This window comes from Rhineura floridana, chromosome 1, assembly GCF_030035675.1.
Source record: "Rhineura floridana isolate rRhiFlo1 chromosome 1, rRhiFlo1.hap2, whole genome shotgun sequence".
NCBI classification, from domain to species: Eukaryota; Metazoa; Chordata; class Lepidosauria; order Squamata; family Rhineuridae; genus Rhineura; species Rhineura floridana.
In genome coordinates, this window is record NC_084480.1 from 124,815,667 (window position 1) to 124,842,653 (window position 26,987).

Below are 26,987 nucleotides of genomic sequence, written 5' to 3' on the forward strand. Positions count from 1 at the left end.
ATCAGTGCAAAAAAGATTTTATTTAGGTCATTTCACTTAATGTCCAGATAGTTAACCCACAGTATTTTTTCATTTCTTGTAAAATATGAAAAAATCATCTTCAGCAGTCGACTCTCAAGTGCTAAAAAAAAGGTTAAAGCAAGTTAAGGACAAACCTACAGCATTCATTTACTTTAGCCGGTTCTGATACAGAGGAATATTTTTTAATTTGAGAATCAACCCCTAGAGACTTAGCTAACTGTACAGCATTTGAATCACCACTGATTAGCGTCCCGAGAGCCACAAGTAGTCTAAAAACAGCTTCAGGGTCTTGCACAACTTCAATGACTGTGCTGATCAATGACAAACACTGAGCTTTCCCCTCAATGTTACTAGTTTTATGTAAACAAACTGCGTAGTTCAGAGCCAACGTGGCCAGTGCAACGTGAATATTCTTACTGCTGCTCATCTTCAGTTCTATTGCCTGTGACATTATCAAGTCCCCCTGTGACATCATGAGTTTTTGGCCAACTGGGTGGATAAAACAATTGCAGAAAATTCTAAGTGCCAGCATCTGGTTGGCTTGTTTTCCTCCAGGGTTCAGAAATTTGATAAGGTGGCTGGTGAACTGCATGCCATCCTTTTCACTGCAGAAGCTTTCATTCACATTAGGATGCCTGATTGATAATCGAAGAATATCTAGAGCTGGAAAGACAATGTCTAAAAGACAAAAAAAGTGTTATATTGTTATCATTTGAAATTCTGCAGTACTTTCAGTAGATTTGTGGTAACTCCTATTGTAAAGATTAATCTAGCCTGAATTATACCACTCTATATTAAGAAAGAAATTGAATTCTTATGAACACTTATCATATATATTATTTATATATAACTCAGACAACTGAGAATTAAGTGCTACGTATGCAAAAATGAGCTAGTTCACAGGCAATAAACAGGATAGTAAACTTTACATAGTGAATCAACTTATAAAATTTTCTTTGCCTTGCCTATCAGTAACTTGTATTAAAAAAGCAAAAAACAAAACTTTAATTTTAGATGCCTCCAATTTGGGCAGGTATGCTTGTTCTGAAAACTTAAAAAGAGTATTGTAGCAAACTGCCAAGTAAATCTCGGCTCACAAGTATATAAAAGATACATTGGAAACGGTAGGTATGTTTTATATATAATGGCATTATATCTAACATTATCTTTTCTAAGTGTTTTAACTGAAAACACAGGGCACGATCCATTCTAGTGTTGGCACAACACCCACATGCTAAGAGATCAGCATAAGTCTCAATACAACCCTATTGCACCCCTTTCCTCCGCGCTGCACACTCTTGAGCCTTTATCACGAATAGATTAGTGCATCCTCCCTATTTTCATCAAGCCCACCAGCTCACTAGGGCATCCTTTACTCTTGACCCATTGAAAGATGGATCATGCCTCCAGTTTTCAAAGATACATCTCCATCTGGGAGAAGGAAGTTGCTAGCAAAGAAGCACAGGAAGCTAAAAGGATGTAGGCAAAAAAGTGTGTGTGTCTAAGTGCTCCGTATTGATTATCTCAGTAACTGAAGCGGTCCTATAATGTAGGTCAGTATTATCTCCATTTTTCATATAGAGGCTGAGACCAGGTTTACCCTCAGGCTACCTAATGAATTCCCAAGCGAGATAAAGAGTTAAACAAGAGGAGTTTCTCAGTTCACTTGTAGCAATCATTAATACTACTGTGGAGGGGAATCACAAGGGGTACCCCAGCCATGTCTGCATACCCCTCAAACTTTCTGGCATACATTTCTATGGAAAAATCTAAATAGCTACACAAGAGTTGTATTGCACCTCCCAGCAGCTCCCCAATGAAAATTTGTATTATTTTGCATCCATCTATGTGGGTGGTACAAATATTTTCCCTTTACTTAGGCCCAAAACTCATAGAGAAATGAGATAATTGTGAAGTATTTTTTAAAAAAACCCTAAAAAGATGTGAACCATGGTAAGCTTTGCCTTCTACCCATCTAAAAAGCCAAATCTCCCCTCCCCCCCAAGCCCAAACTATTTCATACCATTTGGCCAGTTAATTGCTTTCCACAAAGTTTGCAGTTGCTGTGCAGTGGGTGCTTCCAAGGATGTATTGCATGTTATAGACAGCATCTTTTCTAGAAGACCTAAATCATCTTCAGTTAACTGCTGTTCTTCAGGTGCACTTCTGTTAAGTTCTTTCAGTTTACCTATGTGACAAATGTGAGATATTTTGAAATTACTCTACTCAAACCTCTTCAAGTACTTTTTATGAAAATAAATGCATGGCTTTTTATTTATTTATTATTTGATTTATACCCCGCCCTTCCTCCCAGCATTGTTTTGATGACAATTCAGTTCAACTCTACTGCCCCCTATATAGTTTCAGAATATTTCATGTCAACCTAGAGCCTTTTTAACAACTCCCATTCAGTTTATAGCACAATTTTGCTGAATTTCAAATGTGTTTTTAAAAACCAGTCTAGCATTGTGCATAAACACCTTGCTCTCTAGTATTTGCAAAAGAGTTTTTTTCATTGAATTGCTTCATAATTGTTCTGTGTTCAAAGTAAGTGTTATTTCCCTCCGCCTTTCACCGAACAACTAAATGCTGGGAGGAACGGCGGGATACACAGTAAATAAATTAATAATAATAATAATAAATGTTGCTTGTAAACAGCTGTAGAATTTGAAAGGGAATTTGGAAAAACTTATTCTAGCATCTGCTTTGAAGTCCAAAATAATGTATGATGAAAACTAAAATCATGAAATTGGGGCTGCAGCCCCAAATGTACTTACCAGGAAAGGAGCACCATTAAACTAAGTGAAAAGGTACTTCCAAGTAAACATATTGAGGATTGGTGAGGAAGCTGAGAATCAGATGTTTACAGTGAACTTAAGAGGATTTATAATTGCTTTGATCTTCTGAAAACAAAACTGTAGTCCAGTGGGAGAGTACAGGAATTACATTCAGGAGTTCCTAGGTTCAGTCCCTGACATCTCCAGTTAAAACTATCAGTATGTTGAAGATCATGAGAGACCCTGGAGAGATGCTGATACCCATACTGGGCTAGACAGATAGTCTGATATAAGGGAGCTTCCTACATTCCCAATTCTTGAGACTTTAAATCAGTCTTTCTATTCCTTCGCAGTTGTGTGACCTACAGATTCTTGCTATTGTCCTGAGACTCCCTGCCTGCTTTATTTGGATAGTCTTATAAACTCTGAAAATTGTGAAAGATGACAGGATCACTAGGGCAACTGATGCCTAATGCAATATTGCCTACATTTAAAAAGTCCCTCATTACAAGTTAGTCTTCAGTCCATGTCAGAGACTTACCTAGACAATGACCCAACTAACATGATGGAGGATCAGGATGTGTGGGAACACTGAATTGGGTGGCACAAACTGAGCATTATGTGTACAGGAAACATGTGGAACATATGCAACATGTTATTTGAGGCGTACAACAGAGAAGAAGGCTTCCAGAACACAAGGAAGATCGGTGCACGATATCAGTGTCAGTCCCAAGCCTGGGTTGCACTAACATCTCAGATGATTTAAGAAGTATATTCCAATATCCTTGCTACATTGCAAAAGACATTAATTATGTAATACAAATCAATAAGCTTGAAACTCCCCTTACTTTTTAATGCCTTAAGAACAAAAAAAGGTTTGTACTGTGCAGGTTTGCACACAAGAGTCCATTTGCCATAAAGCAGATCCATGATTATGTTGCTGCTCTTTGCTTGCACCCCTTGTCAGATATTCCAGCTGCAGAGAAATGGGAAAGCAGGCAGTACTTTTAATCCTCCCAGCAATCCAGGGAGAACGGTGGTTGATAGTATTCCATAGGGGCAAAAAAGCAAGTACATTCAATATATTTAGCATTGCTCCAGTCCTTAAGGAGTTGCAAAACATTCGCTTCTTCTCAACAGGGGAAAGCAAACCTCAGTTAATAAACAAGCAGTACTGGAAAGAGACTGACCTGCAATATTTTTACTTTACAAGAAGCAAGCCATTGCTTTATTATATTAAAAACATTCATCCTTTGTGTCAAACCTTCCTATGTTTATTCTCAAAAATATAGTCATGCTGAAAGTGTTCAAAAGTGAGTGGGTATTAAAGTACATGTTTTACAGGACTGACATTTGAAGGATGTTTACAAGTAAGTAACAATTTAACGGTTTCACAGCTTCATTTTCTGCTTTTTGTTTTTGTATAGACCACTTAGAAATGTGAATAATTAAGTGGTATATAAATGTCTTAAATAAAGCATAATTTAACATGCCAAATACACTCACCCAGTATTTGTATAGGGTTGGCCTGATCAAAAGTAACAGCTTCCTTCTTTGGAAAATAAATGTTTTCAGCTTTAGTTGCAGCTAATTTGTAGGCAGCAGTTCCTAAAAGGGAGAAGAGAAATGTTAGCAGTTGTTAGCAATTTACCTGTGAGCCAGCTTTACACACTATAACAGAAGAGAATTATTGTTACATACTATGTAGTTATTTAAAAAGACTTCAAAACTATGGCTTAAATTATTCCCTACTATTTTTTTTAAAATGCTTTGCACCTAGATTTACTGGGTGGCCCTGAACAAGTAATTGTCTAATCCCAGCTCACACACCACTCTGCACTCTTTGGAGGAAGAGTGAGGTAAAAATCTTAACAGATACCTCCTACATAAAAATGGTTACATAAACACAATTTCATACTATTAATGTTTTAGTTAGCTTTTTTAATTAGGTAACACATTTCAGATATTAGCATGGCCTCCAAAATTTAGATCAAAAGGAACCCTACTTATTTATACCAACTTTATTAATTTCGTTTGTTTATACTTGCACTATCCCAGAAGTTCAAGGCATTTAGTCGCATTTAACATTCATTCCTCTTAGATCAGAGACGGAGAACCTTTTTCAACCCAAGGACTGCGTTCTCTCCTGGCCAATCTTTCACATGCCAGTGGTGGGAAGGGCATGGTCAATGGATGCAAATCTACATCCAGTAGACTACATTCCAGCCAGGCAAAAGCCAGAGGTTTCTACAGAAGCACCCTGCACACACCCCTCTCCACCGGGCAAACCAGAGGCATTATCGTAGTTCAAGGACACATTAAAGCCAGGAAAGAGTACTTGAGGGGAGATATAGCAGGGCTGGTGAGTTTCTCACCCCTGTCTAAGAGGCATTTGGTTGGTTAACTATGGGAAACAGGATGCTGCACTAGATGGCATGATGGCTGTGCTCTGCCACCCTAGTCAGAGGCAGCATGCTTCTGAAAAGCAGTTGCCGGAAGCCTCAGGAGGGGAGAGTGTTCTTGCACTCGGGTCTTGCTTGCGGGCTTCCCCCAGGCACCTGGTTGGCCACTGTGAGAACAGAAAGCTGGACTAGATGGGCCACTGGCCTGATCCAGCAAGGCTCTTCTTATGTTCTTATATGCCTAAAAAAGCCCTCCTGCATCAGACTTGTTTTCCTCACTCTTATTCATCTCACTAAGATAAAATGATACATTCATCATCTATAACTTGAGATCAAGAAATCCCAATCCCAAATTGGGATACCTTGATCACAAGTTATAGAGGATGAAATGTATCACTTTATTTTAATGAGATAAGTAGTATGGAAATAGATGCCAAAGCTAGAAATGTGATTAACTTTGTTCGAAGAGCAGAGAAAGGCAACCGTCTCTCAAACCAAGGAATCAAGCTAAACCCCAAACAAAGCTAGCTCACAGAGACAGTTGATATTAATAAGATACTACCACTTACAGTTGATATTAATAAGATAGAATCATTGTTCAGTCAAATGTTAAAGGGATCATTCTTAGGCGATGCTGTCTTTTTCCCAGGCTTCATCCACCCCTAGTCCCCCACAAGAAGCATTAAATCCTTATTGAAATATATGGTGGATTGTCTTGTACAAGTTGGGTTTGTCTAGGCTTTCCTGCCTTTTTCAAGAGCTTTGCTTTCGAGACTGCTGCTGCTTCATCACAAACATGAAAGGGGCTCCCTCAAGAACAAAAGGCAGATACTTGAAAAACCCTGGGAGAACCTAGTGATATTGACAGCAGACATGTTTCAAAGGAAGTTTTTAGCACTGGTTAGCTATGAGATTTTTTAAACTGTCTCAGGTTTAGTAAGCCAACAGAATGTGCACAGGAATAAAATGAACAGCTTAAGACATTTGATAACCTAGCATTAGATAAATCATTAGATAAGTTTCTGAGGAGTCCGAATTTACTTATTACATTTTTAACCCACCCTTCTTCCAAGGAGCTCAGGGCTGTGTATGTGGTCCTCCTCCTTCCCCATCTGGTCCTCCCTGTTTATCCTCATAATTTGCCCGAGAGGTAGGTGACACCCAGAGATGGCGACCAACCCAAGATCACCCAGCACGCTTCATGAGTGAAAGGGGTGTTGAAACTTTCTCTTTCTGCTCTTAGTCTAACACTCAGTTGATAGGACATCAGCAGCAGGTGCTGGATACACTGCCCAGGGAGATGAGCACAAGGTTCACAACTGTCAGGCCAGTTCAGGGTACTGAAGTGGTTACAAAATCATAACTGTCTAGAACCTAAACCATTCTTCCCAATATCTATTGGGCTTTGTTAAAGTTGCTGCTGTAAACCAACAGCTGACACCTTGCAGTTTGTGGACAACAAAAGTCAAGCCTGTGGCAGACAGCAACAGCTGGTGCACTCCCCCATCTCCAACACACAACACACCTATTCTGCTCACCTGATGTCTTCTTTCCCTGCCACTGCCTATCACCTCCCTTGTGTTTGCCACCCTGCAGCTTTGTTGCTGCCCATCTCCCTTCCTGTTTCTACATCTACTTTCCTTTATCTCTGCAGCCACACCAATGTCAATCACAGCCAATTTAACCAGAGCATTTGCACTCCCTCAGTAGTCTTTAGAACAGTCAGTAACTCTCTAAGCCTGGAGAGGAAGCGCAGTCAGCTACTGCAACACAGTGCTTGGTTTCTTCAGTTAAACACACCACAAGAAAGAAAGAAAGTTCAGCTGGTGTGAAGTGATAATGAGGAGCTAGTGTGTGGGGATGGGGAAGCAGTTGAGTGGCAATGCCACTCAGCTGCCTTTCCCAGGAAAACATACAAGTGGCCAGCTGAACAGCTGCAGCACAGATGTTTGGTACAAGCTTTCACAACTGTGAGACAAAGTCTTTACTGACCTGTAAGTGGATCAGCTCCACTTTGAGGAGCTGCAGGATCAGATGCTGAACCTGGAACATAGCGACCAGTACCTAGAGAAAAACACTAACATTGGAATCACAATGCTTAAATGTTCATAGCATAAAGTGTTTGGGTTTAAAAACAATGATTGGCAAAAATAATTATATCCCAAGAGCAAGTTCAGACCCCATTTTGTACAATTCCCATACTCGCAGCCCCAATTTATTCATCTTTGCTGAGAAGTCCCACAGAGTTCTACATGAGTTATTTTTATTTATGTCTAATATGTGTAACATTGCTTTCCAAGAAAAAATACATGAGATTGGAACTTTAGAAAGCTCAGAATGTTAGAAAGTTCAGAATTCAGTCTCGCAGGAATCATATACATCTACCCCAGGGATGGGGAACCTCTGGCTCCCAGGTCAATCTTGGTCCACCAGACCACTGTCCCCCAAACCACGCCTACCTGTCCATCAGCTGACATCACCTGTGATGTCAGCTAGCAGGTAGGAAGGTGAGGTTCAATTCAGCACTGATTACATGTGGCTGTTCCTAGCAGGGAACAAGTGCCTGCAGCCAATGCAGCAGGATTTAACCCCCACTCAACAGCTAACAAGCGGGGGTTATATCTTGCTCGGTTAAGCTGTGTGCGCCTGTTCCCTTCTGGGAACAGGATCAGGCAGCCAAAGACAAGCATCAGCTGAGCAGAAGTCTGCGATCTGCAAAAAAATCAGGTTTCTTCTCCCTGCTTTTTGCAGATTGGCTGTGAGAGGGACTTCTCTCATGCACGATGCCTGTAAAATACAAGGGATGTTGCTAGCCCTGTGCTTGACACTTCCCAAAGTGCCAGGCATAAGATAAAGCTAGAAAAGCAATTCTTTCTTTCTCCCCTCTCCATGGTGCATGCAAGAGAAGTCCCTCACAGCTGATCTGCAAGAACCATGGGGAAGAAACCTACATTTAAAGTTTTGCCTTTGCTTCTTTATGTGCTGCTTCTGTATGAATTACAAGGGCTGAGCATTCTATGGTTCCCCTGGTGAAGATACCATTCTTGTCCACAGCCCGATAATAAAATGATTCTGAGCCAAAATCTCTGCTTTTCTCCCTACCTCATGCACCTGGAATTCCAATCTGCTCCATTTCCCAAACCAACCATGTTGCAGGTGAGCCCTAAATTTATGTTCCACACAAAAACATCCAACATCTATGACACAAGTAATACCTGTAAATGGATCTGCTGCAGGTCCTTCATTAGATCCAGAAGAAGAACCTGGGACATAGCGGCCACCACCTATGAAAAGATAAACCCAAGGGAAGGACATGCTTTTTATCCAATGCAGTCTGTTAAAATACAGAACCTCTCCCCATTAAGTTCTTCTTATTGAATTGCCCACACTTTAAGTACATTCTCCTTCATCAGTCAAAAATTAAAAGGCAAGTTAGTGCTTTGTAGCATGGTCAGGAGCAAAAAAAAATCTTACATCCTCCATTATATATTTGAAAATAAGTAAATGTCTTGTCAGAAAGATATTTAAGAAGCAAGAAGGCAAATTGGTGCTTTTTTTTACCTGTGAAAGGATCAGAAAATACAGTGTTTGTAGGTCCCAGTGTTTGCCCTTTAGTGTTATCTATTATGAATTTGGCCACCTGATCCAGGAACATGGGATTTAGATCATTCTTCTGCAAGAAGTTGTATGCAGTCAGCCAAGGATCATCACTGATGTTGTAAGGCAGCTTGTAGGAAGGTCCGCCTTCATTCACATCAATAGTGAAAACATAGTCATATTCCTGTAGAATGAAATTAAATGAAGAAAATGAATGATTTATACTACTCTAATGCATACAGCAAGAAGAGGATGAACAGCTAGCATTATATTAGTATACATAAGCAATAAAAGACTATCTACCTTTCCTTCAAATAAAACTTTTCCAGATGTCTGCTGTGTGGCTCCAGATGAACCGACAACATCCCCAATTTTCATCCACCTCCCTTCACTAATGCTCCACTGATAAGCTTCAACTTTTCCATCATCCTTAATAAGTCGTGTCTGTCCATCCCTTGTACCTGAAACACAGAGAGGAGGAAATAAGCTGCATGCCTAGAGAAGATGGTTTTATATTTTATCCCCTCAAGCACAAGCAACATTCAAAATCTGGAGAGAGAAAGAAAAGGCCAAACATTTAGCTAGCATAGTTGTTCTGAAGAAAAAAAAAAGGACTCTAGTGGTGAGCATGCACAGTTGGTGGGGCTGGGTACAAGCAGACCTTTAAGAAAACTAGAACTACTGCCTATTTTCTGAAATGGCTGCAAGCACTTAGCCCCAGGAGTGGGATAATGGGAGAACACAGTACCAGTAGGTACAAATGATTCCTCATCCAGCTTAGCACAGTGGCAGACAGGCCCTTTAAGCAGTTGTCTCATGGGCCTGTGGGGACAGGGCCACAGTTCCACAATGAAGTTGACCATAAGTGTACTGACTACATGTGATCTGTGCAGGCTTTGAGCACCAACTGTAGCCATCACTGCATGTTTCATGGCATTTTAGTAAGCTGACGTGTGTCTGCTCAATCCCATTTTGATGGGGAGATGCAGTGGTTCTGACGAATTTGCGGGGCCTTGGAAACAGCAAAAAAAAAATTGGCATCAGAGCATCACAGTAGGGTACCAAGAGAGCCTTCAGTTAAGAACATTTTTTTTAAAAAAGGGACATATTTTGAAGAGTCTTGGCATCACAAAAAAGCTTTGGGGGACTGGATATTGCCCACTGGGTAAGACCCACTTGTCGTAAACTTTATACTGGAATACATTAGATGAAGAGGAATGGATGTTTGCTTAAATTGGAATGGAGGGGAAGGGTGCCAGAGAAGTTTAAAATTATACCAGGTTCATCCAAATGCTCTCTACCAGGAAGCTCGTCAGCATTGATGTCTCCTAAATCTCCAGTTTTAGGATCAATTGTTGCTTGAGAAAGCTCATTTTCAAAAGCCTGAATCTCCTCCAGACTGGCTGTGCGCTCCAAAGACTCTGTAAACACTCTGATAATGCCATCACTGAAGGAGGAAAATATTTTCATTGTCTAAGGAAGAAATTATGTTCATGCATAATATTTCTCTTTTTACTGCTGTCCAACCCCCCATACCACTTGCCAGGTAAGAAATCCAGATGACCAATTACATTTTAATTGTTATATTATAAAATTTATATCTTGCCTTCAAGACAATTTTCCCCACATACCAAGATAATTTCAGAACAATCCGGTGAAATACAGCAGGGGTGGGTTTACTTCAAGCTTGTGTGGTCTACTCTTTTTTTAATTCACATTAGAACCCACATCAGCCACTGATCAGGCTTAAATTTACAAAACAAGACAGCACAAGCAAGCTATCTTCATGGTTAAGGCATAACTAATCTGTGTTAAAGGATCCTGATTATACAGTCCTGGTAATCAGAAATGTATACTGCCTTTGTACATTCAAAGTTCGATTTTAGGCTATGATGTTTCATAGGTATCCATGTCTCCTTCTTGAGTACACATTCAATTTGTCATGTGCTACCCATCTCCAAAATGGAAATGAGGGTGGGGTCATGAGTCAGAGCTGTTTGCGGCAACAGTTGGAAATGGCAGTAACAGCTGTGTGGAAGGAAAAGCAAACTGCTTGTGTTCTTCAAGAATCTAAGACTAATATGTACAGTTTGCCAGAAATCAACCAGTTGCCCACTGGTGAATTACTGTCTAACTTCTGCTAATTCAATGGAATAATTAATGTTTCTAAAACACTGCCTCAATACCCATTTATTCAACAACCTCATTTGGATGTATGGCTATATCATAGTTTAGCATTACAAAAACACCTCTTGGGCTCACACACTCCCCCTCTGCACTCCTCTAGTGCTGCCATGAGGAGTTCAGAAACTTTTGCTTCCATTTTTGATGTAGCTTGCTATGTTAACCAAACCCTTACAATCTGTGGTTAACCCTTACAATGCTTTCCAAAAGTACTGACCCCTGCTCTCATATTACTGAATTACAAATGATACATTCTAATTTCGTTCTGTATGATATTTTATTTTGAAACACTTAAAATCAATTATTGTAAGATAACATTGGTTTTTTGTTGGGAAATGTTTCTTAGAAAAATAAAAAACTGAAACATGTCACTTGCATAAGTATTCAAACCCCACACATTAATATTTGGTAGAGCCATCTTTCACTACAATAATAGCTTGAAGTCTTTTGGGGTAGGTATGTACCAGCTTTGCACAAAGTGTTGGAGGAATTTTGGCCCATTCTTGGCAGATTCACTCCAGGTCATTCAGGTTGGTTGGACGTCGCTTGTGGTCTACAATTTTCAAAGAGTGCCACAGATTCTCAATGGGATTGAGATCAGGACTTTGACTGGGCCCCTGTAGGACGTTCACCATTTTGTTCTTGAGCCACTCCAATGCTGCTTTGCCCTTGTGCTTGGGATCCTTGTACTGCTGAAAAGTGAATTTCCTCCCAAGTGTCAGTTTTTTAGTGGACTGAAGCAGGTACTTGCAGTGTTTCCCTGTATTTTGCGCCATCCATTCTTCCTTCGATTTTAACAAGATGCCTAGTTCCTGCTGATGAGAAGCAGCCCCATAGCACGATGCTGCCACCACCATACGTCACTGTAGGGATGGTGTGTCTTGATGCATGGGCACTGTTAGGTTTGCGCCACACATGGCCTAAAAGCTCTATCTTGGTCTCATCTGACCACAAAACCTTTTCCCACATCGCAGCTGGAGCACATTCATGCTTTCTGGCAAACTCCAGACATGCTTTCAGATGGTACTTTTTGAGTAACGGCTTCTTTCTTGCCACCCTCTCATACAGGCCAGTGTTATGCAGAGCTCTTAATATGGTTGACTGGTGCACCATTACTCTACTCCCAGCTCCTTCGAAGTGATTGTTGGCCTCTCTGTGGCTTCTCTCACAGGTCTCTTTCTTGATAGAGCACTGCGTTTTGAGGGACAGCCTTTTCTTGGCAGTGCCAGTTCCACTTCCTGATTATTGATCCAACTGTGCTCACTGGGATATCCAAACACTTGGATATTATTTTGTACCCTTTTCCTAATCTATGCATTTGTATTATATTACCTCCCACTTCTGTAGAATGCTCTTTGGTCTTCATTTTCCTTCAGATCCACAGCCTGACCAATGATCCTTCAACAGTAGGGGTTTTATCCTGACAATGTGACTGCACTTTTAATGGTTCACAGGTGGAGGCCAATGGTAAGGTAATTGTGTCCTCAATAGAGCAGTTTCTTTCATCTGTGTAAACTGGAAGCTTCCACAGCACAGGAGTTGAATGCTTATGCAAGCAACTTGTTTCAATTTTTATGTTTCTTACAAACATTTCCCAACATAAAACCAATGTCGCTCTACAATAATTGATTTTGAGTTGCAGTGTTTCAAAATAAAAGATCATACAGAATGAAATCACAATGTACCATTTGTAATTCAGTAATATAAGAGCATTGGTCAGGGGTCTGATTACTTTTGCAAGGCACTGTAGTTTATAGAAACAAACCAACTTCAAACCATAGTATATGAAACTAGCTTATTTCAACTATCCATAATTAAGAGTAACCACATTTTAGGATTCAGACAATTGCAGTTAATTGATAATGAAAGCTCCAGAGCTTAAGGGAGTGTGTGAGCATGAGGCTGAGACAGCCAATGCCTTGACATTGCAGCAAAACATTTCTTTACAGTACAAAAAAATTATTCTGCCTGTCTCAATGTTTTTCCCTATTTATGTTGATGTATAGATGTTGAGACTAAAATTTGGATACCTTGCTCCAACAACAATGTCTCCGTTATCTAACACACAGCAGCACCAAATGGACTGAGCTGGAAGTCTGACTGTCTGTGTGCATTCCCCCTTTCTCCAGATTCTGAGTGATCTGTCTTCACCAGTGGTAACAAAATCTAAAGTGAGGCAATGAACCATTCATTAAATAAAAGACACAAATATAAAATTAATTTCCTGTACATTCAAACCATACAAAAACATTAATACATATTATATGAATGTCAGAATGCAGTCATTAGCTAATGTGACATTTTGGTTTATAGTTTTTGATGCTCCTGTTCAAAGCAATGGCTTGGATTCAAAGACTTGCTGGTGCAATCAGAAGAACTTCAACTCACACCCAGATGTGACTGCATGTGCAAATCCTTTTTCCCAACAGCAGCACTTGAACCTCACTGCATACCACAAGGGAAGATGGCTATCTACAATACAGTAATACCTCACATTAATGTACTCAATGGGACCAGAGCGAGTACGTAAACCGAAAATGTCCTTAAAGTGAAGCACTACCTTTTACAGTAAAACCTTTTTTACCTCTCCTTCATGCGGAGCCTCAAAGCCCCGCGCTAAAGCCTCTGCTGCTGCGCTCCTGCGCCTCTCAGCTGATTGTGATCGCGCCTCCCAGCTGATTTGCGGTGCCACGATCGCATCTATTTCCACCCCCACACGCTAAAGCCTCTGCTGCTGTGCTGCCGCGCCTCCCAGCTGATCGCGATCGTGCCTCCCAGCTGATTTGCGGTGGCACGATCACGTCTATTTCCACTCCCATGCGCTAAAGCCTCTGCTGCTGCGCTGCGTTTCTGGAGAAATACAGGCATATGGAGCATGTACATTATAGCGAGGCGATGTTAAGTGAAGCAACATTAAGCGGGGTATGCCTGTAGTTTGGGGTGGGTGGGAGAATTGGCAAACAAAAATACCCACCTCACACTACAGTATCTTTGGACCCAAAACTATTAGTTTGAACTAGATTAGAAAAATCAGTGAGTCAAAATCACTTGCCAATCAAACCACTCAGTCTAACTAAAATAGAGGTTCATCACTGATATTATAGTTTGCCAGGTTGCAAGAAAGCTAAAGGAATCTGTTAACTGAGTTTGTGCATAGCACTGAAGGGATTGCTTCATCAGCCCTCCATTGCAGAGATTTTCATTGGATTGGATGCTTATAATGGTTTCTTCAGAAAGAGGGAACTCAGCTTATGCCAGCCTTTACTTAATGATGCATAGTAGTGTTGGGGGCTTGTTCTAGGGTACACACAGTCCAAAGGAGGCAGCTGCAAGAATTAAGCAAGCCTGGCCAGTACTCCATATGGGCTAAGAGTAAACCCTAGAATTCAAGCCAAAGCCTTCTACAACACATGGGTGCTGTAGCGGATATTCAAGAATTCATTGGCAGATAAATGAATGTGGAGATTCTCTTCGGGAAGGAAATCTGAAAACCATTTCTCTAATACCAGTCAAAGAATTATAACTTATTTAGTTCTAGTTCTAAATCTACTTTTAATTAGAAGGCACAATCCTTTTTTAACATTTCTTTTTTAAATAAGAGTGTCTTACCTCTACTTTGTGGGAAGACTGATATGCAGTATATATAATTGGTGTGACCATAATAAACCTGAAGACACTCGCCAGATATCTGCCATCTTCGAATGCTGGCATCATTTGCACAAGAAAGAAATTCTGTCTCACTTAAAACGGCTAAGCCTCTTACACAGTCTTCATGTCCTTTATGAAAAGAAGGTTTGATAGATAAAACTTAAGTCTCATCAATAGCTTTTTCACATTTAGTCTTATCAAAAGTTGATATTCTTCAGCCAAGACATATTTTAAAAACAATGTTCCTATTATTTAGCATTGCAAAGTAGATCTCAGCAAAGCCACTTTAAAATGACTGTTAGCAAGCCACATGGTCAGGAGAGAGTGAGGCAGCTTTCAGTGATGGGGTCTTGTATCTCTTAGTCTGTGAGATGGTGTCAATGTCTCTCAAATATAGACCTAGCAAGTATCATTCATGTATCTGTAGCCTCAAACTCAATGACCACTACTCAAGTTTTCTCTTGAAGAATAGAATCTATAGCTGGTACATAACAAGGTGGCTCAGCTTCTGTCCTGACATAGGCCACTGGGAAACATTATACTGGTGGTTCAATGCGAGCATTAAAAAAAATGAAAAGCAACTTTTAATTATGCTATTGTACTATGTTCAAAACATAAGAGCATGAAAAGGAATCTTCAGTGACACTGTTACAGCACAAGACCGTCTTTCACCAGGGGCATTTTAATAGATTACATCTCTAAATCTGATGTCATATTAGGTCAGTCAAATATTTTTTGAAGACTAATCATCCACTTTTTTAACTAATTTGATGACAGTTCAGTGAGTTTGAATACGACTTGCATTTTGAGCTATTAATGGGAATACAAGGTACTGAATTTGCTGTACAAAATCTACTATTAATTGTTAGAAGGAAAGGCAAAGTTTCTTACTCCAGGTGTACTTTCTTGCAAAAACTCAAAAGTTAGCGGCTCTGTCACTTTGCAGTTTCATGACATTGTCAGGGCTGTGTCTGGTTCATGACATCACCAAAGGAAAACTAATACTAACAGTTTCCCTTTTTATGAGCAAAAAAAGAACCAGGGTGCAAAATTATCCCAGAAAAAAATGGACTTTCCCAATGGGTTAATTTTGTACTATGGCCCATGTTAAGTATTCAGTTACAAAAGGTATTTCAGCCATGTTTCATTACTTTAGCTGTACTAACTTTTATTTCTTTATCCCCAATTAAGTTTCTGTTCTTTGTCACACATTAAGTTTCATTTCCTGTTACTAGAAAAGTACTCTAAATAGCTCCTAACTGTTGTTCTTTCACAACACAAAATGTGAATGGATGGGCCAAAGTGATCTAGGTAAAGAGAGTAAAAGCTCCAGTTTCTAAACCGTTTCACAGTGAAGATGCATGACCTTTAGGCAAAGCATTCTGAAAACTTCTCCCCAACTATCTCCTAATAGGACAAGATATACATTGGAAAGACAGAGGTACTAGGAAGACTGAAAACTAGTTGCTTATCTAGTAGCAAATTCAAGTACAGGGCAACCCTACACAGTTTAGAAACTCTTAGGAATGTCTAGAAATGTAGCTAAAATCTTTAGAAGCATAGATAAAGTTGTTTATTCTATTTTCAATAAAAGCTTATTTTTATAAAAGAATCAGTTGCCACTGGTTAATGAATGTGCATATGGGAGCATATACATACACAATACCCCATTTTTTGTGTGTGCGTATGTTCAATTGCAGGGCATGTGGTAGTGTATAATGTGTATTTCCTCACATACTGACCTCCATTGCCAAATGCAATTACATTTTTTTGAGGTTCATTTGTAAAGACCATAAAACTAGTTACCTTCAAAGCAAAAAAAATTTATGTCCCTCTCTTGCCCGCACACCACCATAACCACATAAAAAACATTCATGCATGCTTACTCAGAAGGAAGACCCAATAAATTCAGTAGGGCCTTACACCCTTATGAGAGGGTTTAGAATTCTATCTTGAGGCTGCAACCCTTTACCCACTTAGTGGGAGGGACAGAACAATCCAAAGCTGGCAGAGGAGGAGCTGGCAGAAAACTAGACAGGATCCTCCTCCCACTTGGGATCCATTGGCCTGGCTGAATGCCGGCTCCATTGCTGTGCACATGAGCCAGCTGGGAAGTGCTGGCTCCAACAAACAGGCCTCCCAGGGAGTAAGAGCTCCTCATAGGCCACAACGGGAATTTTAGTAAATTATTTTACTGTGCCGGCCTTAAGGCCAGCAGAGTTTGCAAGGGAATTGGGACCTGGGGGAGGGGCATGAACACAAGGAGGATCTCGCATAAGTCTCCCCCCCCTTGCAGCTCCTCCCCCACCATGCCCCATTTTGGGGGCTTCCACCAGCCCTCCATCCGCCAGGCTGGCCATCCCTGGCAGACCCCCAACAGTGCCAGCAGGCTCCTGACAGCACCACGGCTCAGCCATAGCAAAGGGCTGCTGCCAGCAGAACCTGACACAGCCAGGAGCCTGCTGAAGCAGCTTGGGCTCCGCAGCATCCAACTCGCCCCAGCCCCACAGAAAAGTGAGTTGGATTGCGCCTTAAGTCTCCCTGAACTCTATGGGACTTACTTCTGAGTAAACACATATAGGAATGAGCTTTAAGTGTGAATTAAATTCACAAACCCACCATTGAAAAAAATCTGTCAATTAGAGCTGCTTCACCTACCAATTATTTATTGCATTTATATGCAGTTTTTCTGCCAAAGCAACCAAGGCAGTTTATAATTTTAAAATACTAAAAAAGGAACAGAACATAGAACAGAGTTCTCTAAGGCTAACTTCAGGAGCTTAAAACTACTGTCCTACTAAAAACAAGAGCATACATACCTGCTCAAAACAGTGAAAGTGAGCAACACCCCAGTATGGTTACTATACTATCCACCAACCAGAAATAACAAATTAAATATACAAGCACCAATTTCTAGAAAATTCTAGAACATCAGACATTTGTGTTTCTACTGGCCCAAATTCTGGATTGGGAGATTTCCAGTGATAGCCAAGAACATATCTAGGCTTGCAGAATGCAATATCCATTTATTTAAATTTAACAGATTCATAATCTGCTTTGACAAAAATCTCCACAAAGTGCCCAACAAATTTATCTAAACATTTTAGCCAAGCACTCCAAATGCCATATCAAATATCTCCTTCATGGCTATGCCAATAGCAAGAACCACCCAGCCACCCACCCACAAAACCACAGGGCCTCCAACATACAGAGTCTGCTTTATAAATCCAGGTGAACATTAGTCAGTCAAGTTTATTTGCCAGGCCATAGGCCAACACAATTAAGAACAAAAAACAAACATATTAAAATTTTACAATTAAAACAGCATTAAAATAGAATCACTTTAAAACCATTAAAACATAGAATAGAAGTATGTGTATACATTTATAACCAAAAGATCTCTAAGATCCAAGAACATTGTAATGTTTAGCCCTCAACTTTTGGGCAACAAAAGCGAAATGTGCCACCTTATTTGTGACTTGAGGGTCTTTATCTGCAAGAAGAAAGGAGGTAATTTGATCTATATCTTTGGCACCTAAGGTACTGATCAGGGGATCCAAATAGATGGATCTTGGATGGAAGGTCAAAACCTTCCTATTCTCTGAAGCATTTTAAGTTACACTGATTTACTTTTTAAAATGTTTATTGTATTGGATTGATGATTGTATTTTAGTATTATTTTGTTATTCATTGTATTTTTATGCTATTTTATGTTCACCGCCCAGAGAGCTATTGCTAGTCGGGCGGTATATAAATTTAATAAATAAATAAATAAATAAATATAGAGTGGGCAATCTAAGAGATAATGTGGGAGATCTTCCACCTTTCCTAGCAAGCAGATGCACTGTCTTTGTTCTCGCGGAAGTTGAAGGTAACGGCCAGAGATGAGGGCAGTGGGCATAGTCTGGAATCTGAGGGCTGTAAAAGCATGTCTTAAATGTACAGAATGGAGATATGACAAGTAATCAGCCCTTGAGTGGTCAAGTTTATAGAGACTATACCACCTTGAAAATTTGGAATTAAGGATGGCTAGCCTATCGATCCATATAGAGTGTTGAGCAATCTGTGCACTTATTTTACTCTTATTCAATAAAAGAGGGTACTTAGATGTAAAATGGTATTGCTGTAGAATGTTCAGGGATCTCTGCTTCCAGGATTTGTCCTTCGTGGCCTGATCAAAACAGGCCTTCGCCAAGATCTTAGAAGGAGCATTAGTTAGTGAAGACCAGTAAGTTAATAAGGTCTTGTGTATAAGAGCCGTGATTGATAACAGGCCGCATTCAGATCGTAGCAGAGCAGTAGGTGTACCGGGAGGTAAACAAAGAAGCTGTTTGAGAAAGTTATTCTGGACAGCCTCCAGAGTGGGGAAGGAAAGAGCATCCCATCCCCAGACAGCCGCCCCGTATAGGATCTGTGAGATAACCTTATATTGATAGATTTTCAGAGCTGGAGCCACCTGATGGCCCCCAACAGACCTGAAAAATTTAAGTATCGCTCCGGTGGCCCTAGATGCTGAACATTTAACTGCGGCAAGTTGTATTTCCATGATAGATTATCTTGAAAATGGATCCCAAGATAGTTAAAAGCACGACATTGTTCTATGGCGTGGTTTCCCATGGACCATTTATGCTGTCTAGATCTATTTCCAAAAACCATAACTTTGGTTTTCTGATAATTAATTTTGAGATGTTCCTTTTTACAGTAAGTGTCCAGGTTCGCCATTAATCTCCTTAAGCCAATTGGAGTGAGGGATAGCAAGATCATATCATCTGCGTAAATTAACATTGTGATCTTCCTATTACCTAATGAAGGGGCAAAGAAAGATGGATCCTGCAGCTCAGAAACAATATCATTTAAATAAAGGTTAAACAAAGCAGGGGCTAAAAGACAGCCCTGCTTTACACCTTTGTTCACCGATATTGGATCAGATAAATTGTTTCCCAGTCTAATTCTCATAGTGTTGTTCGAGTGTAATTCCCTAATCAGGTGTAACAAGCGTTTATCAATATTAGTATTCTCCAGCTTGGACCATAGACGCTTTCTATCTATTGAATCGAAAGCTGCCGCGAGATCTACGAAGGCGACATATAGGTGTTTTGTGGGTCCATGTATCGATTGATTGGCTAAGAAGTAGAGAGTAAAGCAATGGTCTATGGTACTCTGGCCTTTTCTGAACCCTGCTTGTTCTGGACAGATAATTCTGTTATCAGCTTCCCATTCCTCTAATTTTAGGAGGAGAAATTTGCTATATAGCTTCGCTCCTACATCCAACAGACTGATAGGGCGATAATTGCGTGGATCACATCTCTGTCCCTTCTTGAAAATAGGAATGACTACACTTTGCTTCCAGCCCTCCGGTATTATACCAGTATTGTTTATCCTAGTGAATAATTTGGCTAATATCGGAGCCCACCAATCAGAGAATTTGATAAAAAGATCAGGGGGAATCATGTCTTCCCCCGGAGCCTTGCCTTTTCTCAGAGAAGAAATAAGCACTTGAATTTGTGTTAGTGAAACTGATTGCCAGTTAGGTAAGTTTATCTCTGTGAGTATTGGTAAAGTGGCAATACTATCTATGGGAATAAAATATAGATTATTAAAATGCTCTTGCCAAGCCTGGGTTGAGATTTGGTTAGTTATGGAGTGACTACCAGCTCCATACCAGCCCGAGACCATATCCCAAAATAGGCGATAATTACCATCTTGCTGAGCTTGAATAAGCTGTTGCCATGGAGTAATCGCGAACTGGGCCTTTTTTTTCCTTAACAATGTCTTGTAAGAGGAGCGAAGCAAAACAAGGTGTTCACGGGTAGCAGTAGAAGGATCCCTTATAAATCTACGAGCGTAGTATACTAGATGCCGTTTGGCCATTTTACATTCCTGATCAAACCACCACTTACCCAATGGACGTAAAGCCTTAGAAGGCTTTAATGAACATTAACCATTGAAATCCAGAGAGAAAAATAGGTCTCCCAGGCTTTTAAAAAACAGCAGGAGGGATGAGACCTGGCAGATTTCAGAAGGGACTGAATTCCATAACAGTTGGGCTGCCACTGGGAATGCTCATCAACTCAATTGTCTTCAGTTTGCTAGCATTTATATAAAGTCACTAAACTTGAGTTTTCTCTTCCTCTGAGCTTTCAGGAAAAAGAAAGGTACCAATTTCTGTAATAGGTTGGGGTGGGGGAGAAGAATAGAGAACACTCAAAGTCCAAATCCTAGAAAAAAAATTCAGGCCTTTTTAATTCTTTGAAGATTACTAAGTGGTGGCATATTGCTAAACTGCATGTATAATTAGAAACTGTTTTAACCAAGTACCTACCAGTAAACGTACTCTCACATCTACCTGCCTTCCACAGCTTAATGGTTTTATCAGCTGAACCAGTCAACATTAATCCTTGTTCAGGTAGTATCTTCACAGCCCAGACTGCTGCAGTGTGGCCCTATAAAGGGGAACAGCATTAATGATGGCAGACTTTTCTGAAGTGCAAATAATTATTATCAGTTGATAATGAATTATTGTCACCAGCAGAGCTTCCATACCTGTAATGTCATCATACATTTGTCATTCAACCAGACTTTGGCTGTTGTATCCCAGGAACCACTAAGCAGGGTGCCAAACTTCCCAGATGAGAGGCTGCAAACTAGAGCAAAGGATTAAATCAGCATTGTCAAGTTTCATTTTTAATCCAGTTGAATGAGGAAAGATTTTCTGATATGCTAGTAGAGAAAAACCAGAGTTCACTCAGTTTAGATTTAGGTATATTTTCAGAGGAACATTCCAATCCTAATGACATGCAAGGAGAAGTTTCATTACCCTGATTTTCATCACTGCAAATACATTAGGTGATAAGAAGCTACCATAAACAACTAGAAAAATGAAGCACAACTTTTAGCTGATAAATACATATATAAAATAATGGTCTACTCTCCCAACCATTGTGGGAGAATATTCTCCCACCATTATTTTATTTTAATGTTTAATTTTTATTTTGTTTATTTTGTTTAATGTTTTTATTTTAATTTTTTATTATTATTATTAAATTTCTATCCCACCCTTCCTCCCAGTAGAAGCCCCAGGCAGCCATTACCAATCTTTCACTCCCTCATGATACTAACTCCCCAACCACACACTTCCTCTTTCCTATGCACCGTCCTCTGCCCTCTCCCTAGAAACATGATTGTTGGGGGCTTGTCTTCGTGGCTACAAGCACAATACAATATATAGTATCACATGATATGGATAATGTTCTCATAGCCAGCTTCTGCCTAAATTGTAATCCTATCAGTTCCCAGCTTGCAGTCCGTAACAGAATGGGCTTCATTTAAAGTTATCATCTGACTTGCCTCAATTACAATGATAAAAACAACACAGCAGTAATATTAATATGAAACTTCTTTCAGTATAGTAGATCAATGAATCCTGACCACTGTAGGAACTCTTTTTACTTGACCAATACTACAGCAACAGTATTATGGTGCTAACACCAATATCTATTCTGCTAGCAATGTAGCAACAAATGCTGGGAACATCTCTACTAGCAAAGTATGCTCTCTCAAGACTCTTCCATCTAGACAGCACTACAAATTCCTAACTGGTCAGTTTATGCAGCTCCTTGAAAAATACAATGTCATACAATGTTGAGAGGCACCAACCTTTTTTTAAAAAAATGTGTCAATCAAATTATCAATCATGAACATCTGGAAAGTTCTCCAGAAGGTTGCTACACCATCCCTAATTGAAAAAATAATATATCATACTTTTTTAAAAGTTAATTTAACTCATAGAATTAAAAATTGTAGCTGACTCTGCTTTCAGTGCATCAGCCATTCCAAACAATATTAGTGTACTTATTATTACTATTGTACTACTTGTATTTATGACCCATGTATCACCAAATCCACTTTTCTATGCTCACCCTCCATTTTAGGGGACACTCTACCACAATTAAAAAAAGTATGGTTTCCAGTACCTTGGCAAAAGTTCTAACCATTCTGATGAAAACCAGGATGTGTATACAGTAGGGCCCCACTTCCCGGCGCTTTGCTTCCCAGCGTTCTGCTAATGCGGCAGCTTCCGTTCCCCATTTTAAAGCCACTTTTGCGGCATTTTGGCATCATTTTCGCACAACGCACCCCATTATACTCGATGGGGTTCCGCTTTACGGCGGGGATCCAGAACGGAATCTGCCATATAAACGGGGCCCGCCTGTATAACAGATCTTTTTTAAATGGTTTTATGCATTCAGTTTTTATTTGGGGTGGTATAATGGAATTTCTCAGATGTTCACCATTCATAAGATTCTACACATTTTCCTGATAATTTGATGTGCCTCTTAACATTGTATAGAAATAAAGTAAATGTCTAGTCATGATATAACTTTACAAATAAAATCTATTTCTTAAAACATACAAAACGAAGCTACAGAGTCATTAGATTTCAAATATATACTGGAAATAATTAAAATTTGTTTTTACTTACCTGTGTTTTTATGACCCTTAAGGACATACAACGGTGTAGAGTTGTCCAAAGCAAAGATGCAAATGTTGCTGTCATTACCACCTGTGGCAATTAATCCATGTGGGTAAAGTTCACTTGGTGGGATCACACACACACAAGAAACAAAATTGGAATGGCCGCTCATGCAGTGCACTTCAGTAAATCCTCTGCTGGGACTAAAAACAAAACAGACACCAATGCTTTTATATTCCTTTAACAAGGTACCTTATCAATTTGTAAAGCCAAATAGAATCTACACTGTGTTTAAACTTCAATGTCTGATTTTTAAGAATACACAATTACCCCCTCTTTCCAGGTCACACCCCTCACCCACGCTGTTTACATCCTCCTTGCATGTTTTCTCTGGCTGGAAAGTGTCCAGGAACTCTGATAAACTTTGTTTGTCTGGATGGAGGATATGGTGTGTGTGAATACATGCAGAAACTAGCCCCATGTACAAAGATCAAACGTACATTTGTCGGTCTACCTACTTTTGCCACTAGCCCTGCCCACCAGTGGCATGGGGCCTCGGAAGGTTTCACATAAGGGAATGTGACTTTTGGGCTCAAAAAGTTTCCCTACCACTGATTTATAATAATTTACCATATTTTTTAGTAAAAAAAAGACACTGGGTGTGTTCAGATGAAAAAGCATACCTAGGTATTGTAGTCTGCAATAAGATTGCCCTTATATTGCACTTTATTTATAACAATATTTTGTTAAATTTTGACGGAAGATATTTTGCCATAACATAAGCAACACTTTGGGCATAACTTGGAGATAGGATGCATTTCTATGAATAACCAGAACCTTCAGATGTGCATTTCTTTCAGTAACTTGTCTTGGATTAACTACTCTCACCTATACTGAGTTTTATGAGAAGCTCAAAAACTGTTGTATCATTTACTATCTGGCAAGATGAAATGAATACTTGTTTCCTGTAAAACTCAATACCTAAACAAAGATGGTAGAATTACGTGTATTACTTTTAACATGTTTGCACAGCACAGTCCTAACCATGTCTACTCAGAAGTAAGCCCTACTGAATTCAATGGAGCTTACTCCCAGTTATGGGGTAAGAACTGCAACCTTAGTATTATAGAGGAAGAAAGAACAAGCAATAACATGTTTTATAACTTTCCAAGCTTAGTGACAGGGGTCCTAACAACCCCATTGGCTGAAATCTGCATTCATTCTTGCTTATATGTTCCCACTTGTGTATTTCCCAAGCTCTTCATGCGTTGCATCCTACTGCCACTGAGCACAAGACAATTCTCCTGTCATATCCAGAGCAGAGCACTAGAATGTCACATGACAAGAAGAACCTGATTTTGTTAACCAGGCTATGGCTCAAGAATTCTTGGTACATGGGCCAATGATAAAATATATGCACGTACCTGCATTAAATCTACAGTGTGATAAACACATAGGCATACACCTACATATTAAACCTATAATGGAAATACAAATCAATATGCTCAAAGCAACCTTAACAGAAAACTATTTTTCACATAAACAATTTGTTAGCTGTTGCTTATCAACAGCTACTCACTGAGTAAGAAATGTTCCCTTCAAATAACCAGGCAAAGTATCTGCAATCTGGAAGAACTCATGCTCTCATTTCATTGCTTAAGGCCAGTGTTTCCCAAACTTTTCCCCCACAGACCACATTTTTCTGCCTATTGTAGCAACTGTAAATCGCTACACTAGATGCTGTAATTCTACTTTTACAGAGACACTGAAGACCACCTGAACACAGCTCACAGAGCACAGTTTTAGGTTGCTAACCTATAACAGTGATATGTGCTGGAAGGCAGGCTAGTAAACCTTTTTGTCTGTGGTGCAACAAGTAACATGGGAGCACCTGATGCTACTGAAGATAAGCAGGTGCAGACATACTGAGTGCCTTGGATGAAAGGCCACTGCAAGGTCTGCATAAAAGAGTATAACTTTAACAGCAGCCAAAGAAAAATGTAGACAAGTAACTTTGTGTGTGTGTTATGTGCTTTCAAGTTGGTTACAATTTATGGCTACCCTATGAATCAGCAATCTCCAAGAGCATCTGTCATGAACCACCCTGTTCAGATCTTGTAAGTTCAGGTCTGTGGCTTCCTTGATGGAATCAATCCATCCCTTATTTGGCCTTCCTCTTTTCTACTCCCTTCTATTTTTCTCAGCATTACTGTCTTTTCTAGTGCATCAGGTCTTCTCATTAGGTGTCCAAAGGATAACCTCAGTTTCATCATTTTAGCTTCTAGTGATAGTTCTGGTTTAACTTGTTCTAACACCCAATTATTTGTCTTTTTCGCAGTCCATGGTATGTGCAAAACTCTCCTCCAACACCACATTTCAAATGAGTGGATTTTTCTCTTACCTGCTTTTTTCACTGTCCAACTTTCACATCCATATATAGAGATCGGGAATACCATGGTCTGAATGATCCTGACTTGGTGTTCAGTGATGCATCTTTGCATTTGAGGACCTTTTCTAGTTCTCTCATAGCTGCCCTCCCCAGTCCTAGCCTTCTTCTGATTTCTTGACTATTGTCTCCATTTTGGAGAATGACTGTGCCAAGGTACTGGCTTTACTAATCTAAAATGTAGATTCATAACTTCATGGCAGATTTACAAGTCGATTCTATGTACAGTTAGATATTCCTAATCCCACTGAAATCAACTGGTCAACCGCCCAGGTCCCTGCCCCACCTCCAAATAGAGTCAGCAGCACATTGGTCATCATTTTAAAAAGATATATATTCAAGGTATCAACAGTGTAACACGTCCAGGTGTGGGAACCTCGGAGTTGGTTAGGGCACAATCGAAGCGTACCAGTACCAAACCGCTCGACACACTCCTTTCCGCTCCCTCCCCCACTCCCCAACTGACCTGTCCGGCGCCCAAAGCCGCGCCGTCCGGTCCCGGGACACAGACACGAACGAGCCTGTGGGGAAGAGAGAGCAACTGAGGCCCCGCACGTCCAATTCATGCCCCACCAAGGAACAGCGGAGTCGGTAGGTGCCCCCCGCACTGGCCATTACACCGTCCCTCAAACACCCTGACACAGCAGCAGCGGCGGCGACGGCGGCAGCACCTGCCTCTTTCCCTTTCTCCACCGGAATGGTCATCATTCCCGGAGCGCCGGAAAAGGCGCGCCAACCAGAATGCATTGAGACAGGGGCAGAAGGAAAGGACTACATTTCCCAGAATGCCAAAGGCCAATAAGCGGACTTTGAGAGTAATTGGGGAGAAGCTCCTGTTTCTCGCTTTAAAGGAGTATCTTACCTTCATTTTTAACTATTCCGGCCCCGGTGTGTGACTAAACGGAGGACAGTCATGTCTGCATTCAGCTGAGCGCTGGAGTGGGTGTAGGGCTGGGGAGGTTTGAGATCACGAAGGCACGGGAATGGGCCCTTTGGGGGATCGAAAAGCAGGGTACAAACTAAGCTTCTGTCGAGGGACCAATGGCTGCTGGGCGTATGTGCGAGGGCGGGGGGTTGCTGATCGGTAATTATATTGTTATCTGTTCTTGTAAGCCGCTTGAAGAACTATTTTGATTGAAAGGGGTGTATACAGTAAATCTTCAAAACAAATAAAGTTATTTTCTCTACAACCTTTGTGTGAACTCTTTGTTTTCAGCATGACTGTGTGATGTCTTCAGGTGATGATCTCAAACGCAAGGGCACTAACCAGTAAATAGGTTCACTTGAAATATATTTATATAGCCTGATATGTATTGGTTTATCCTCAGTCCTCCTTTCTCATCAGAAATATGAGGCTATAGCAACACTGGACTACGTTGCAGGTTCTTAGAAGCCATTCATAGCCTCAACTGTGCAAATAATAATTGGACCGCATTCGC

At 40.3% G+C, this 26,987-nt stretch overlaps 1 protein-coding gene across 1 annotated transcript; it reads right to left on the reverse strand.

Moving 5' to 3' along the window:
• Nucleotides 1-26,332, reverse strand: PLAA (phospholipase A2 activating protein). The gene is made up of 14 exons (XM_061631264.1): nucleotides 26,015-26,332; nucleotides 23,112-23,305; nucleotides 21,173-21,273; nucleotides 20,952-21,072; nucleotides 14,591-14,758; nucleotides 13,012-13,147; nucleotides 10,075-10,244; nucleotides 9,101-9,258; nucleotides 8,762-8,981; nucleotides 8,416-8,484; nucleotides 7,193-7,264; nucleotides 4,305-4,406; nucleotides 2,045-2,209; nucleotides 1-699 (listed from the first exon to the last, which is right to left on the reverse strand). The coding sequence occupies exons 1-14, from the start codon at nucleotides 26,293-26,295 to the stop codon at nucleotides 134-136; spliced, it is 2,523 nt and encodes an 840-aa protein (XP_061487248.1). The 5' UTR covers nucleotides 26,296-26,332; the 3' UTR covers nucleotides 1-133.
• Between the last annotated feature and the right edge of the window lie 655 nt (nucleotides 26,333-26,987).

Bases quoted from the DNA above. Each gene is read 5' to 3' on its own strand.
- PLAA (XM_061631264.1), bottom strand. From the start codon at position 26,295: ATGCATTCTGGTTGGCGCGCCTTTTCCGGCGCTCCGGGAATGATGACC. The intron at 9,259-10,074 runs GTATAATTTTAA...TCTGTGTTTCAG, and splicing joins AGAGCATTTGGATGAACCTG to GTACAAGGGATGGACAGACA. The intron at 8,982-9,100 runs GTAGATAGTCTT...TTCATTCTACAG, and splicing joins AAGTTTTATTTGAAGGAAAG to GAATATGACTATGTTTTCAC.